This window comes from Podarcis erhardii (assembly GCF_964252035.2).
Source record: "Podarcis erhardii genome assembly, chromosome: 2".
NCBI classification, from domain to species: domain Eukaryota; kingdom Metazoa; phylum Chordata; class Lepidosauria; order Squamata; family Lacertidae; genus Podarcis; species Podarcis erhardii.
The window spans coordinates 34,336,734-34,349,820 of NC_138498.1; the positions used below are offsets into that span (position 1 = coordinate 34,336,734).

Genomic DNA, 13,087 nt, shown 5'->3' on the forward strand with positions numbered 1-13,087 from the left:
GAAGTGTCTGCGGACAGCGCTGGCCCCCGGCCTCTAGAGTGAGATGAGCGCACAACCCTAGAGTCTGTCAAGACTGGCCCGTACGGGCAGGGGGTACCCAACAATAGCTTGAGGATCACTGGTTAGCCACCCGTGGCCACTTAGCCCAATATAGGATTCTCCAACATAGGAAAGAAAATGCTATTCTCTCTGTATGTCCTCTGTGGGAGTTAAGATGGTTGGGGCATTCATTGAATTGCCAAACTAGGGGCCAGGTTGGTATGATGAACAAAGCATTAGAGTTTGACAGAGGAGACCTCTGTTTAAATATTCACTCAGTTAACAGGATGAGTCACTCACTTTTTCATACGGAGCAGTTGAGTGGGTAACATGGAACTGCCTTATGTATAAAACTGAGTTCCTTGAAAGAAGGGCAAGTACACAAACGTGATAAAACCATAATTTGAAAATTCCCATGGAAGGAATGTGGCGCTTGCATATTCTATCATTTCAATGAAACATGTGCAGATTTTAAATTAACATTTTAAAAGTAATTTTTTTATTTTATTGGAAAGAAAGTTAAAGCTTTCAGTATTTGTATGTAGCTCCCTTCCTTCTCTGGCTGTATCAAAAATTGAAGCATCTGCAGATCATGAATGAGAATTGAGAAAATCAATACATAAATAGATACAGTGGTACCTTGGGTTAAGTACTTAATTCGTTCCGGAGGTCCGTTCTTAACCTGAAACTGTTCTTAGCCTGAAACACCACTTTAGCTAATGGGGTCTCCTGCTGCCGCCGTGCCGCCAGAGCAAGATTTCTGTTCTCATCCTGAAGCAAAGTTCTTAACCCGAGGTAATACTTCTGGGTTAGCAGAGTCTGTAACCTGAAGCATATGTAATCCAAGGTACCTCTGTACAGGTAAAGACGGGGTTCTTATTTGACAAAAAGGCGATAGCATGCTACTGGCAAGCCACTATTTCCTCTTTAATGTAGACATTGTTAGAGCAGCTGAAACAACAGAACAAACACCGGGGAGAAATGATCCATTACTGACCCACCCACAAAATTCCCAGGGAGCAGCATGACTTAGCACCTTTCAGGATTTTGTGACCTCACAGAGCTGAATTATGTCTCTTTGGGTGCATTGACTATTTTCATATTCATCTTATTTTATTACATTGCAAGCATTTTATCATGTTCTTTTCCAAGGAACTACAAAATGGTTAACAGGTTTAATAAAAGAGTTCTCTGGAGACCTGTTGCCCCAGAGTTGTCTCAGGCAATCTCTAGTTTCTGTTTAATCCCAGGGATCTGAAAATATAAAGCAATTTCCACCGAAGGAATCTTCTTCTCAGTCAGCCTGGTGAGGATGGGGAGCGGAAGAAAGGGGTTGTTCTGATCATAAATCTAGAATTGATTTCCACCAGCTGCAGATTTGGTCATATTTGGGTAGAATAAAATGCCTTTAGCTCTAGCCAGAGGCCTTGTGTTCCGCAATTCCTATGAGCATGATTTTGTACAAAGAAAAGAACTTCACTTAAGAGATGTTAGATAAGGATGTTGTTTAGGTAAGGCGATTCCTTACTGCTGTGCAAATTGAGCAAGGAATTCCTGGCAGTTCCAGAAACACACATACTTTGTTCTGTTACTGGATTTCCTCAGATTAGAGAAGATTTGAATGAAATCTGAGAATACATTTGGAATCAAATTTACTCTTTCTCAGATATTGTTTAAATGTCATGCTGCATGTAACCAAAGTCTTTAAAATAAAAAATCCGTAGAGATCAGAGGTCAAACTGATGGAAAAGATGTGCCTCTGCGGATTTTAGATGGAAGAGGCTTTGTGTTTTAAATGCTGCTTAGTTTCACGGAAATCAATTGATCTTAGAATGGGGAATCACCCAACACATTCAATCTCAGGGTCCAGTTTCTCGGGAACTTTGGATCTTTAGCAAGTGTGGCAGACAGTGATGCTTATTCCAATCATTCTTGGTGATGCTGAATGCAAGGGCCAGGAATGACCCTAGGTCCGTAGAGTTCCCACTCACGGGGTCTATTTGGAAAGAAGCGTGGGAAAGGGGGCGTCTCCCCTGAGCCACTCTCAGCAGTTACCCCGCTGCCCGATCCTTAATAAGCGAGGTAGACAAAACGTGTGCGTAAAGTGAGTAAATCCTGCGACGGCAGGCCTTGGGCGGGGTGAAGGCTCCGGCCCTGTCCCGTGAGCCGCTTTGGAACTCGCCCCGTCGGTTCCTTCCTGAGCGCAACGGCCGCCACTTCGGGGCTTGGAAAGGGGCGGTTCTGCGGGCAGCCGGGGAGGGGCGGCGGCGGCAGCAGCAGCACTAGCAGCGTGGCCGGAGCTGGCCAGCCTCTCGCAGGTAGTTCCTGCTCCCTGCCCGGCCGGGGACTGAAGCCACCATGATCAGCAACGGGGCAGGCGCCCCTCCCGCGCGCAACGGGACCCCCGCGCCTCCGCTGTTGAGAAAAGCCGCTTCCCTGGGCGGGAGTTACGACGTCGCCGGCAAGGTCGGAGCCTGCTCGGGTTGGGCGCCAGGGGGCGCGAGTGGGTGTGGCGGGGAGGGAAGGGGAGGGGGCTGCTGGAGGGGAGGGGGCTCCGCTATTGGGACGCGGGCACTGCCCTCTCGCCTTCGTCGTGGCGCACATGGCGTGCCCACTCTCTACGGGACGTAGTTTTAAGTTTCCTCTATTCACTGGTCGTTCTCCTTCCAGCTCTGAAACTCTCCTGCCTGGGTCCCACTCTGCCAGCATCCCTGGGCAAAGAGTGGGGGGCCTTTCTTGCCCCCCCCCTGCCAGCTTCTAAAGTGAAAGGTGCGGGAGGGACTCAACCCTGCTTAGAAAGACACCCCAGATGTTTGGAGGTTGCTTGTAGCCATTTGGGGACCAGGAAAGTAAATTTGCATGTGCTCAAAGGCACTCTGCTTCCTGCATTCTAAAAACGAAGCGGTGACTTTAGGATCTCCAGTGATGTGGCTGCCTCAGGTGCAGATGCTATAGGGCAGAGAGCAGGCAGTGCTGTTTGAGCCACCTGGCCTGCCCTGCTGCCCTCAGGTGGATGAGGCAGAACTCTGCTCCATTGCCAGTAAGAATCAACTGCCAGTCTGTACAATGGAGTGCCCTGGCTCCTGCTAAAAAGTTTACCTACACAGGTGGTAGAAGTTCAACAGGTGCTGCTTTTCCAGCCTGGGTTTCTACCTGTCACCCGACTTCCACCACTCTGTCAGCAAAGGTGGCTGAGCTTGCAAATGAAACTGAAAACAGCCACTGGTTGGTTTCTAGGCTTCTAAGCCTTGATTGCAGAGGCCTTGCCAATCTCTGACTGAGGCGAAACCCTGTCTCCATTTAGACATCATAGCAGGTTGTTTATAGGTTGGGGTGCTTGTCAGCTTCTCGTTCTTGAGCAACTTAAAATGAATCTCCCTGACACAGCAATGCAGTGTTCTCCTTTCCTTCAACAGAGCAGTTCCTATTCAAACCACACCCGGAGGAAGCTGCTAAAAGTGGGCTTTGTGGGGAGGTTGGTCAGCAGACGCATCTCTCAGAATGAAAGCAGCAGCAGGGGGTGGGGGGAGAGAGAGAGAGAAGCTTTATGCAGGGCAAAGGGGTTAGCTTCCTCAAATGCAGCTTTTTCATGGCTCTCCTCAACCTAGGGGTGTGAGCTCTGGGAAACCTCTCTGCCGCAGCGACGAAGAGAACGTATTCCCAGAAAGGTCGCTGGGGTCGACTGCAGAGCCCTTTAGCTGCTGTAGTTAATTGTAGATGAGCTTTCCTCATCCCAGCACCCAGTTGAGGAACTCTGCTAACAGACAAATAACCAGAGCCAGCTGTATCCTCTGGTAGCAGATTTGGGTGCTGGTCAAAGCTTTTCAGTGTGGCTTTCCAAGGAGTCCTTTGCAGGTGTCCAGCTTGGTCTTTGCTGTCAATTTCGTACAAAGCCAGCTTTGAACCATGAAAAGCTAACGGGGGGGATGGAAGTTCTGTCTTTTCACCTTCACAGGATGCCACTGACAAGCCACTCTCATTATGAAAAACGGTAGCATTGGAAGGCTGATGAATAGCCTGCCTTGCAAGCCTGGCAAGGCCCAGGTCTTCTGTCATCTGGGGATTCGGGTGAGCCTCTAGTAAGCTGGAGCTCTTTTGAATGCGGAGGTCATTCCCACCTGCCCCCACCTGCCTGGCTGCCTTCTTACACCCAGTCAAGGCACTACCTGCCAGCTGTCTCCTTAGTCTCACTGTTGCCCTGTCTCCTGCCCCACCAGTCCCACCAGTAGTGGGAGCCATGCAAAGGGCCACTTCATGGGATAGCTCAGTCTGTAGAGCATGCGACTCTTAACCTCAGGGTTGTGTGTTTGAACCCCAGCTTGGGCAAAATAATAATAATCCTGGGTCGCAGGGGTTGGGCTAGTACCTCGCCCATCTGGCTGGGCTTCACTAGTGATCCACACAGTGGCACAAAGGAGTAGAAGCAAGGTCAAGGATCCCTGGAGGATCCATTGTCAGGCCCTGGCAGATGCCTGACAATGCAAACCCCAACACTCACCCTAGATTCCCATCGCCCTGACCTTCTACAGGTCTTTGCGCATTTGCAAGCTGAAGAACCACACACGGCAACCAGACATGCACCACAACCTATTGCTTCTTTCAAGTCTAATGGAGGGGGGCACTGTGGGCACCAGGAAAGGCCTCTGCAAGCACATGTATGCCCACAGGCACCAAACTGGCGACCCCTGTGTTACAGAGACAGCAAAATGATGACAGCTTCCAACCCAACTCTCTGCATACATCCTTCTCTGCATAAGTTGGTGCTCTGGGACTTGCTTCCTTCCAATAAGCATAAAAACGGAAGGGGTTTTGTGGAGTATATGAGGTCTGCTGCCTCATCTGCTGCCTCTCAGCTTCTCCGGACTGTAGCAGAGTAAAACACAGCGTGTGCTGATGTGTTGGCTGTGTGAACCCTCTGGCTACCAGTCTAGCCTTGTACTGTGGTTCTCCAGTTGCTGTGGGCTTAAGAGGGTAAACCCAGTGGCTGCTCACGGCCTGCTTGCCTGTTGGTAGTGTCATGATGGAGAACACACTTAGAGACTCCATTGAGCTCATTTCCTTCTGCATTGCCTCTTGCCATTTCCTGGCTTCTACTTCAGGCAACCTCTGAACTTCCTCAAAACTCTCTGGTTCGCACTGAGCCACACCAACCCACACGCTAGTGACCTCAAACCTTTCGGGTGCTTTCCCCTCTTTGGCTCCCCATGGGTTTGGCTCCCCCAAGGACAAGTCTTCCTCGTAGATTCTGCAATGTGTAAATGTGAAGCAGGCCTCCTACTTTAACTCATGGTGGAAATCTGTGCCTTAGGGAATGGGGCTGTATCCATTTGGAATAGGAGCAGCTCGGAAGACACTTCAAAAGTCTTGACCTCATTGTTTGCTTTTCCTGCAAGGGCTGCTGACATATCTGAACGTAGGCTTGTCCCCTAGTGACAGAAAAGAGATTGCTGTTATCTCAGAGTAGACTGGCAGAACCATTCTTTATAGGGGGATGAGCACTTGCTGATCGACATTTTTCAAAGGACACATTCCGGGGTAGGGTGGGGGGTGCGTCTCTTGTTAGTCTGTTACATTGGGAACGCAAGAAAGGAAGTCTTTTTTTTACAAATGGTTTATTGCAGCAGAAATTCCTGTGGTCTAGAGATCACTGGATGAAAACTGGGCTGTAGTCCATGAAAGCTTACGATAGGGTGGTGCAGTAGGACCTGGGAAGACCTGGGTTCAAATCCCCACTCAGACGTGAAAGTGAGAAACCTTGGGCCAGGCACTGTCTCTCAGTCTAGCTCAGCAGTTCTCAACCTGTGGGTCCTCCCATCATCCCTGAGCTCTGGCCTTGCTAGCTGGGGTAATGGGAGTTGTAGTTCAACAACGTCTGGGGACCCACAGGTTGAGAAAGGCTGGCTAGCCTACTTCACAAGGTTGTTGAGAGGATGAAACAGGAAGGAGGAGAACTTTGTATGCCTCTTTGAACCCTGTGGAAGAAAAGTGGTGATGGTGATGATGATGATGATGATGATGATATTATCACTATTGGTCTTTAACAACAGAGAGTTTTGTGTCACTTTAAAAACTAACAGATTTTATTATAGCATAAGCTTTCATGGACTGCAGCCCATTATGCCATAATAAAATTTGTTAGTCTTTAAGAAGAGACAATACTTTTTTCTGTTCTCTTCTTCTTTTTCTTCTTCTTCTTCTTCTGCTTCTGCTTCATCAGACTAGCCAGCTACCCCCCTTGGGAAATAAGTTTTAAAGATGCCACAAGGAAGACTCCTCTTTGTTTCTCAGAAACAGCTCAGATAACACCTTCCTCTCCCCAGTGTAGAAAATGGACCCAGAGCTGCCAACAAAACCAGGACTTCTAAGCTGAGGTCTGTTTGCTTAGGAGGAGTGGATGCTGGCTTGCGTGTTTGCTCAGCTATCTGGCAACATGGGTGAGGCGGCTGGGGGGGGTAGTCCCAGATCAAACAGAGTTAGCTCATGACATGTATCACCTGGGTAAAGTGCTGTAATGGTACCTCTCAGGTGTTTATCTGGGAGGTCCTCAAGCCATAGTGGAGCCTCTGTGAGCCCTGGTGGAGCCTATGTGCATTTATAGCCACAGTGACTTTTAGGGGACATTCTACAGACAAAGGGGAAGAGAGCGAAGGGACTATTTGCTGTATACAGACTTGAGACCCTAATCACAGCCTGCTCATATATATCAATGACAAATCTGGCTCCAGCCAAAGAAGACCTGAGATGCAGGTGTTGTTTTCAGCTGGGCCATTGCAGATTACTTGAGGGGTTTACAAAGGCTTGGAGCTTACAGAGACACTGTTTGCTCATGATGGGAAGGGGAAAAACTTGCTTGTTTAAGGCAATGAACAAATCCTAGGAGTGGAGGAGGAGGAGGAGCACTGACCCTAGTAGGGAATTTCTTTGAAATCACAGATTCGTCTTGGGTAAACTGTCCACCCCAAAGTCTTTGGTCCTATGGACAGTTTATATGGAGGTAAGCCTCACACAGCCTTGTTGTCTGCAATAAAAAAATGCAGAACATTCAAAACCAAAGTTAAATATGTGGCCCTGCACAGCTCCATTGGTTGTTCATATTTGGTTCTATCGCTGTAAAAGAAGTTGACTAAAGACTTTCCAGAGGTGAATATAAGGAAAATAGGAAGCTGCCTTTAGCTCAGTACAGAAGAGTTTCCCCAACTTGGGTCTCCAGCTGGTTTTGGACTACAATTCCCATCATCCCTGACTACTGGTCCTGCTAGCTAGGGATGGTGGGAGTTGTAGTCCAAAAACAGTTGGCAACCCAAGTTTTGGAAGTCCTGGTCTACAGTGACTGGAAGTGGCTCTGCAGAACCCAGCCCTACCAAGAGATTCCAGGTATTGAACCAAAGATCTCCTGTATCCCTAAGGTGGCTAGATGACTGAGCAAAAGCAGGAACTGGAGCATGTTGCTTGCAGCTTGAATATACTGAGACAAAGTGTTCTGCCCATTGAATAAGCAATTGCAGTAGCAGCTGGCAGCTGGCAGCTGGAGTGGCTCCAGGCCAGACCATCTCTCTTGGTCAGGAGAGGGGAAACAGTGGCAAAGTAGTAGAAGTCATGGAAATGAGGGCAACCAGTCAGGGAAGAGGGTTTATAACCTTCTAGTCATCCTGAGAAAGAAGAGATGATTACAAATGTGCAAGAGAGGCCTGGAACTCCAGAGAATTGTGGGCTTAGTGCCCCTCAAGATTGCTCATCTACAGGCAGAAGATTACATGTCCCAATGCACAGTTCTTGAGACAGCATGGAAGGTAGGAAGACTTCTTAGGACCTCTTGGAAGGTCATGAGAAGATCCCTGTTAGATCAGGGCAATGTACATCTAGCGCAAGATTCTCTTCTCAAAGTGGTCTTCCAGATGCTTGTGAGAAGCCCAGAAGTTAGTCCTAAATGCAACAGCACTCTGCCCACCTGTCACTCCCAGCAGATGGTATTTAGAGCCATACTGCCTCCTACAGTGAACCCAGAGGGACCATGGCTTGGTCATAAAACCCCAGACCATCGCTTGCAAGCTTTGTTGTGGTGGTTTAGTCATTTAGTCGTGTCCGACTCTTCGTGACCCCATGGACCAGAACACACCAGGCACTCCTGTCTTCCACTGCCTCCCGCAGTTTGGTCAAACTCATGTTTGTAGCTTCGAGAACACTGTCCAACCATCTCATCCTCTGTCGTCCCCTTTTCCTTGTGGCCTCAATCTTTCCCAACTTCAGGGTCTTTTCCAGGGAGTCTTCTCTTCTCATGAGGTGGCCAAAGTATTGGAGCCTCAGCTTCAGGATCTGTTCTTCCAGTGAGCACTCGGGGCTGATTTCCTTAAGAATGGATAGCAGTAGCATTAAGGCAGGAGGGAAACAAACAGGTTTCAAGGAGCTGACAGCATTCTGTTGCATGTGTCCCATGTTGAGGAATAGCCACTGTCAACATTGTGAGGCTGACCCAGAGAAGTCTGATGGGGGAGCTAACACGAGAGTAAAGATTAAGTTTTTCCTATGATTGTTTTGCTGCTGTTGGCTGGCCTCCTGGCTTGCTAGATTAGATTTCCCCACCATCTAGCGATCCAGGGGGGAAGCTTATTTAAGTGGAACTTCAAATAGGTCTTCAAACAATAGGGCATTGGCCCGTTATGTAACACCAGGAGCCAAGCAATCAGCCAGGAAGTGAATCTGACTCTTGAAACAGCAAAGAGCAGCCTGCTCTTGTGTTTGCTTGAGCTTGGCATCCCTTACCAGGCCCTGGACCTCAGAGCACTCAGCTCTTCCTCCTACTCCTCCATTTCCCATCGACTTCCCAGCTCCCACCGAAGGTATGTGCTGTCCCTTGCACTATTAATGGGCTTTTGCACCCCATGTTGTAGGTGATGCTGCTTGGAGATTCAGGCGTGGGGAAAACCTGCTTCCTCATCCAGTTCAAAGACGGGGCCTTCCTCTCTGGGACCTTCATAGCCACTGTCGGCATAGACTTCCGGGTGAGAGCACTACAGCTGCCAACCAATGCAGAGAGATGCTTCTGTTACAGCGCAGGGAATGGCTGAGATTATGTTAATTGCATAGGTTTTTTTTTTTTAATGTAATCTTATGTGACTGGGGTTGTAGCATGCAAGGAGGGGTTCTTTAACCCTTTCCTCCTCAGCTATGATCCCAATTAAAAGTGCTACCCCTACCCTTCTGTCGCACACACTGCTGGTAGTGATGGGAATGCATAGCTCATTAGTCCCATTAGGACCAATTGCAGAGCAGGGAGGGGATTTCCACTAGGATAGTAGCTGGGGAGGAAATACCCCATTCCCTCTATGTCAGGGGTCCCCAAACTAAGGCCCGCAGACCAGATAAGGCCCGAGGGACTCGTTTATCCGGCCCGCGGTGACCCCTGCCACCCGCTGCCTCCACCCGCTCTTACCGGCACTGTGCTGCATGGGTCAGAGGAGCACTGGAAATAGCTTGTGTGCATGTGCAAGCATTATTTGCACATGTACAAGCCTTATTTGCGCATGTGCAAGCGTTATTTCCTGTGCACATTCAGGTCGGAGGAGGCCCATGCACATGCGCACAAGCTATTTCCAGTGCTCATCAAACCCGGAAGTGCACCAGAAATAGCATGTGCGCACGTGTATGGGCACGCGCTCCCACCCGCCGTGCAATCGGCGCTGGAGACACCAGCCCGAGGCATGGTAAGTTTGCTGACCCCTGCTCTATGTTGCAGTCCCAATGGAATGTCGAGCCCCCTGCACCTAGGATCAAAATGTTGTTGTTTAAAATTCCCTGACATGTGGCTGCAAGCCACACAATTAACACGATGTGGAGCTCAGCCCTGAGATGAGAACAGGGCAGGCAAAGGGTAAAATAAGGGCCAAAGTAGACACAGCATAAAGCTTTACTGGACCAACTCAAGTTAATGTACACAAGTGTTTTTTAGATCCACAGAACCCTCCGTTGGTAAGGCAGGTCATCGTATTATGTGTTCAAAGCATTCATTCTTTCCAACTAGGGTAATGTTTAGTTTCAGTGCCAGATTGACGTACAGTGGTACCTCGGGTTAAGTACTTAATTCGTTCCGGAGGTCCGTACTTAACCTGAAACCGTTCTTAACCTGAAGCACCACTTTAGCTAATAGGGCCTCCTGCTGCTGCCGCACCGCCGGAGCACGATTTCTGTTCTCATCCTGAAGCAAAGTTCTTAACCTGAAGCACTATTTCTGGGTTAGCAGAGTCTGTAACCTGAAGCGTATGTAACCTGAAGCGTATGTAACCCAAGGTACCACTGTATAAGCTAAACAAGCTATAGCTTAGGGCCCCACTCTCTTGGGGGCCCCCCAAAAATATACTACTTCATAATTGTGTTTTACTATTAATATACTTGTTCTTAATTGCATCAACAATTACTTTGATAAAATACACATTTTGTTATGTGCAAATGGCTTTAGATACCTATTAGGTCCATAAATTAGCATATAGCATATATTCAACACAAAAACAGTGACAATTTGTTGTCGCATTCTGCTACCAGTTTTGCATGTTCCTTGGGTGCTGGTGACACCTGCCTGACATTACAAAGAACCCCTACTATCTGGCAGAGTCAATGCTTGAATACATCCGTGTTGTAACCTGGGACCCGAATCATATGGAAACAATTGCCAACTACCACATTGCCTAAATATTGCATGAGCAAGCCATACATTTGACCTATTCCACATGGCATAGGATTCCTGTACCTTGATCTGGTGCCTCTAATGGATCTATGGGAGGGGACAGCAACCTCTCCTGCCACTACAACACTCTGAGGGGAGAAGCTCTCCTTCAACAGGCCCATTGACCCCCTTCTTCTGTTAAATTATAGAGCACTTAAGCAGTTTGGAGGCACACTGCTTTCTGAACGTGCAAAAAGGCAGGCCTGGTTAGGGAAGTTTTTAATGTCTGGTGTTTTATTGTATTTTTAATATTTTGTTGGAAGCCGCCCAGAGTGGCTGGGGGAACCCAGCCAGATGGGTGGGGGTTTGTTTAAATAAATAAATAAATAAATAAATAAATAAATAAATAAGCAAATGTAAACTCTTGTTAACAAGCACGTGCACATGGGTGTAGCCAGGGGATGGACAGGGGGTGCAACAGCCCCCTCCCTAAATCAAGTAACTAAATGAAAATACTTAACCAAAAGTAGAAATTGTAGAAAGGTTTTGACAGATTTTTCTGGGTCAAAAGAAAGTACTTTGAAACAACTGTTGTTGAGACATTTCATTCCAAATCTGTTGGGAGTAAGACAGAGCCAGGCAGAGGATGGTGACAGGTGGATGTCATCATCATCATCATCATCATCATCATCATCATCATCATCTTTCTATTTGTATGTCACCTTTCCATGGTTAAAACAATGCTCAAGGCGGCTTACAACATGGCAAGATTTACATAATTACCAACATAACAAAAGTCATACACAATAAATAAAACACATCAGAAGTTACACAACCAAATGGAAAACAATTTCCACATAAATCATAAAATCTAAAACTAAAAATACAACATTAATATCAACTACAATTTAAAATGACATAGATAAAAAATAAAAACAATTTTTAAAAGGAGCCCTCTCTGTTGAGCAGCAGCAGTCCTTTATGGAGCCTGTCAGGCCCCGCCCCAAGCCAGGTGGAGACAGGCAGGGCAGGGCCCTTCAGGCTCCCAGCAGCAGTCCTGGGCAGCAGCAGTAGCAACATGCACCCCCCAACATAAATCCTGGCTATGCCCATGCATATGATGACTAGGGGGGTGCTTCCCATTACCATTCCTCAGAAAATAGTCTTAGATGTGCTCTTTCTCATACTCACTTCTCCCGGGATTGCTATCATCAGTTTGTATTATCACAACATTTAGAAACATAGAACATACAAAGGTGCCTTATACAGTGGTACCTCGGGTTAAGAACTTAATTCATTATGGAGGTCCGTTCCTAACCTGAAACCATTCTTAACCTGAGGTACCACTTTAGCTAATGGGGCCTCCCGCTGCCACCGGAGAATGATTTCTGTTCTCATCCTGAGGTAAAGTTCTTAACCCGAGGTACTATTTCTGGGTTAGGGGAGTCTGTAACCTGAAGCGTTTGTAACCCAAAGCGTTTGTAACCCGAGGTATCACTGTACTGAATCAAGCGGTTGGCCCATATAGCTTAGTCTGTCTACAGTGACTGGCAGCTGTTCTTGGGGAGGGGGCGTTCAGGCAGGGGAGATGTCGGGGATTGAACCCAAGACCTTCTGCACGTGAGGCAGATGCTCGGCCACTGAGTGATGACCCATCTTCACATTTTGTGAAACGCATTATGAGGAATGAGATATCAGAGCCATCCATAATGTTGGCCTTGCAAGGCTTCACACTTCCACTTCTCTTAAGCCTAGAAAGCATGAGTCCAAGCAGTTTTCTGCTCCTGTGCTTCCTAGACTTGGGTCCAAGCAGTTTTTGCCTTTGTGTCCGGAGCAAGCGGAAGTGTGGATGAGCCCAAAGAAGAGACAGTGATTTGGAAAGGTGTCTCGGTGCTACTTCACGCCCCAAACAATGTTCGGGTTCTGATTCTGCTTAAGTAGGGGGAGATCTTTTCACGCCATCCTCTGGGGGCTAAATCTGTGTCACGGAGGATGTGTGGCTGTTGCAGACTCCCACGCAACTCTCCAGGAGCGTTGGGTAAAAGAAATGTGAGACTCGTTTAGCAAATGTCACTGTGAATTTCTGCTTGGATGAGGCTGGGGTTGCATCAGTCCCCATAACATGAAGTCAGGCCCTGTCTGCCTAATCTATGGCTGCTTTCCAATAGCACGTGACTATAATATAGACGCACGAGTGCTACAGTGCAGGACTGCAAGCATCTGGATCTATTCTGTTTTAGAGAAGGAGCTGTATTTTAGAAGATGATTGTCAGCCCCAGATTTGCCTTGTAACCCTAATGCGAGCAACGCAGAGGGGAATCCGTTGGTGGCCTTATATCATCGATCATTGTTAATGCAAGAAAGAGGAAGCGGAGAATACCTTGTGACCAA

At 47.8% G+C, this 13,087-nt stretch overlaps 1 protein-coding gene across 4 annotated transcripts in view; it reads left to right on the forward strand.

Moving 5' to 3' along the window:
- The window catches only part of RAB37 (RAB37, member RAS oncogene family), a 77,799-nt gene that overhangs the window by 46,977 nt on the left and 17,735 nt on the right, over window positions 1-13,087 (forward strand). Inside the window, exons 1-2 of one of the 4 annotated variants that reach the window (XM_081850923.1) lie at window positions 1,122-2,357; window positions 8,928-9,038. The exons of 1 other annotated variant lie outside the window; for it this stretch is intronic. In XM_081850923.1, the coding sequence (XP_081707049.1) occupies window positions 8,931-9,038 (108 nt within the window). In that variant the 5' untranslated portion in view covers window positions 1,122-2,357; window positions 8,928-8,930. Of the gene's footprint in view, window positions 1-1,121; window positions 2,506-8,927; window positions 9,039-13,087 lie in introns of those variants that run through there. 2 more of the 4 variants (XM_081850922.1, XM_081850924.1) reach the window with 2 other exon arrangements.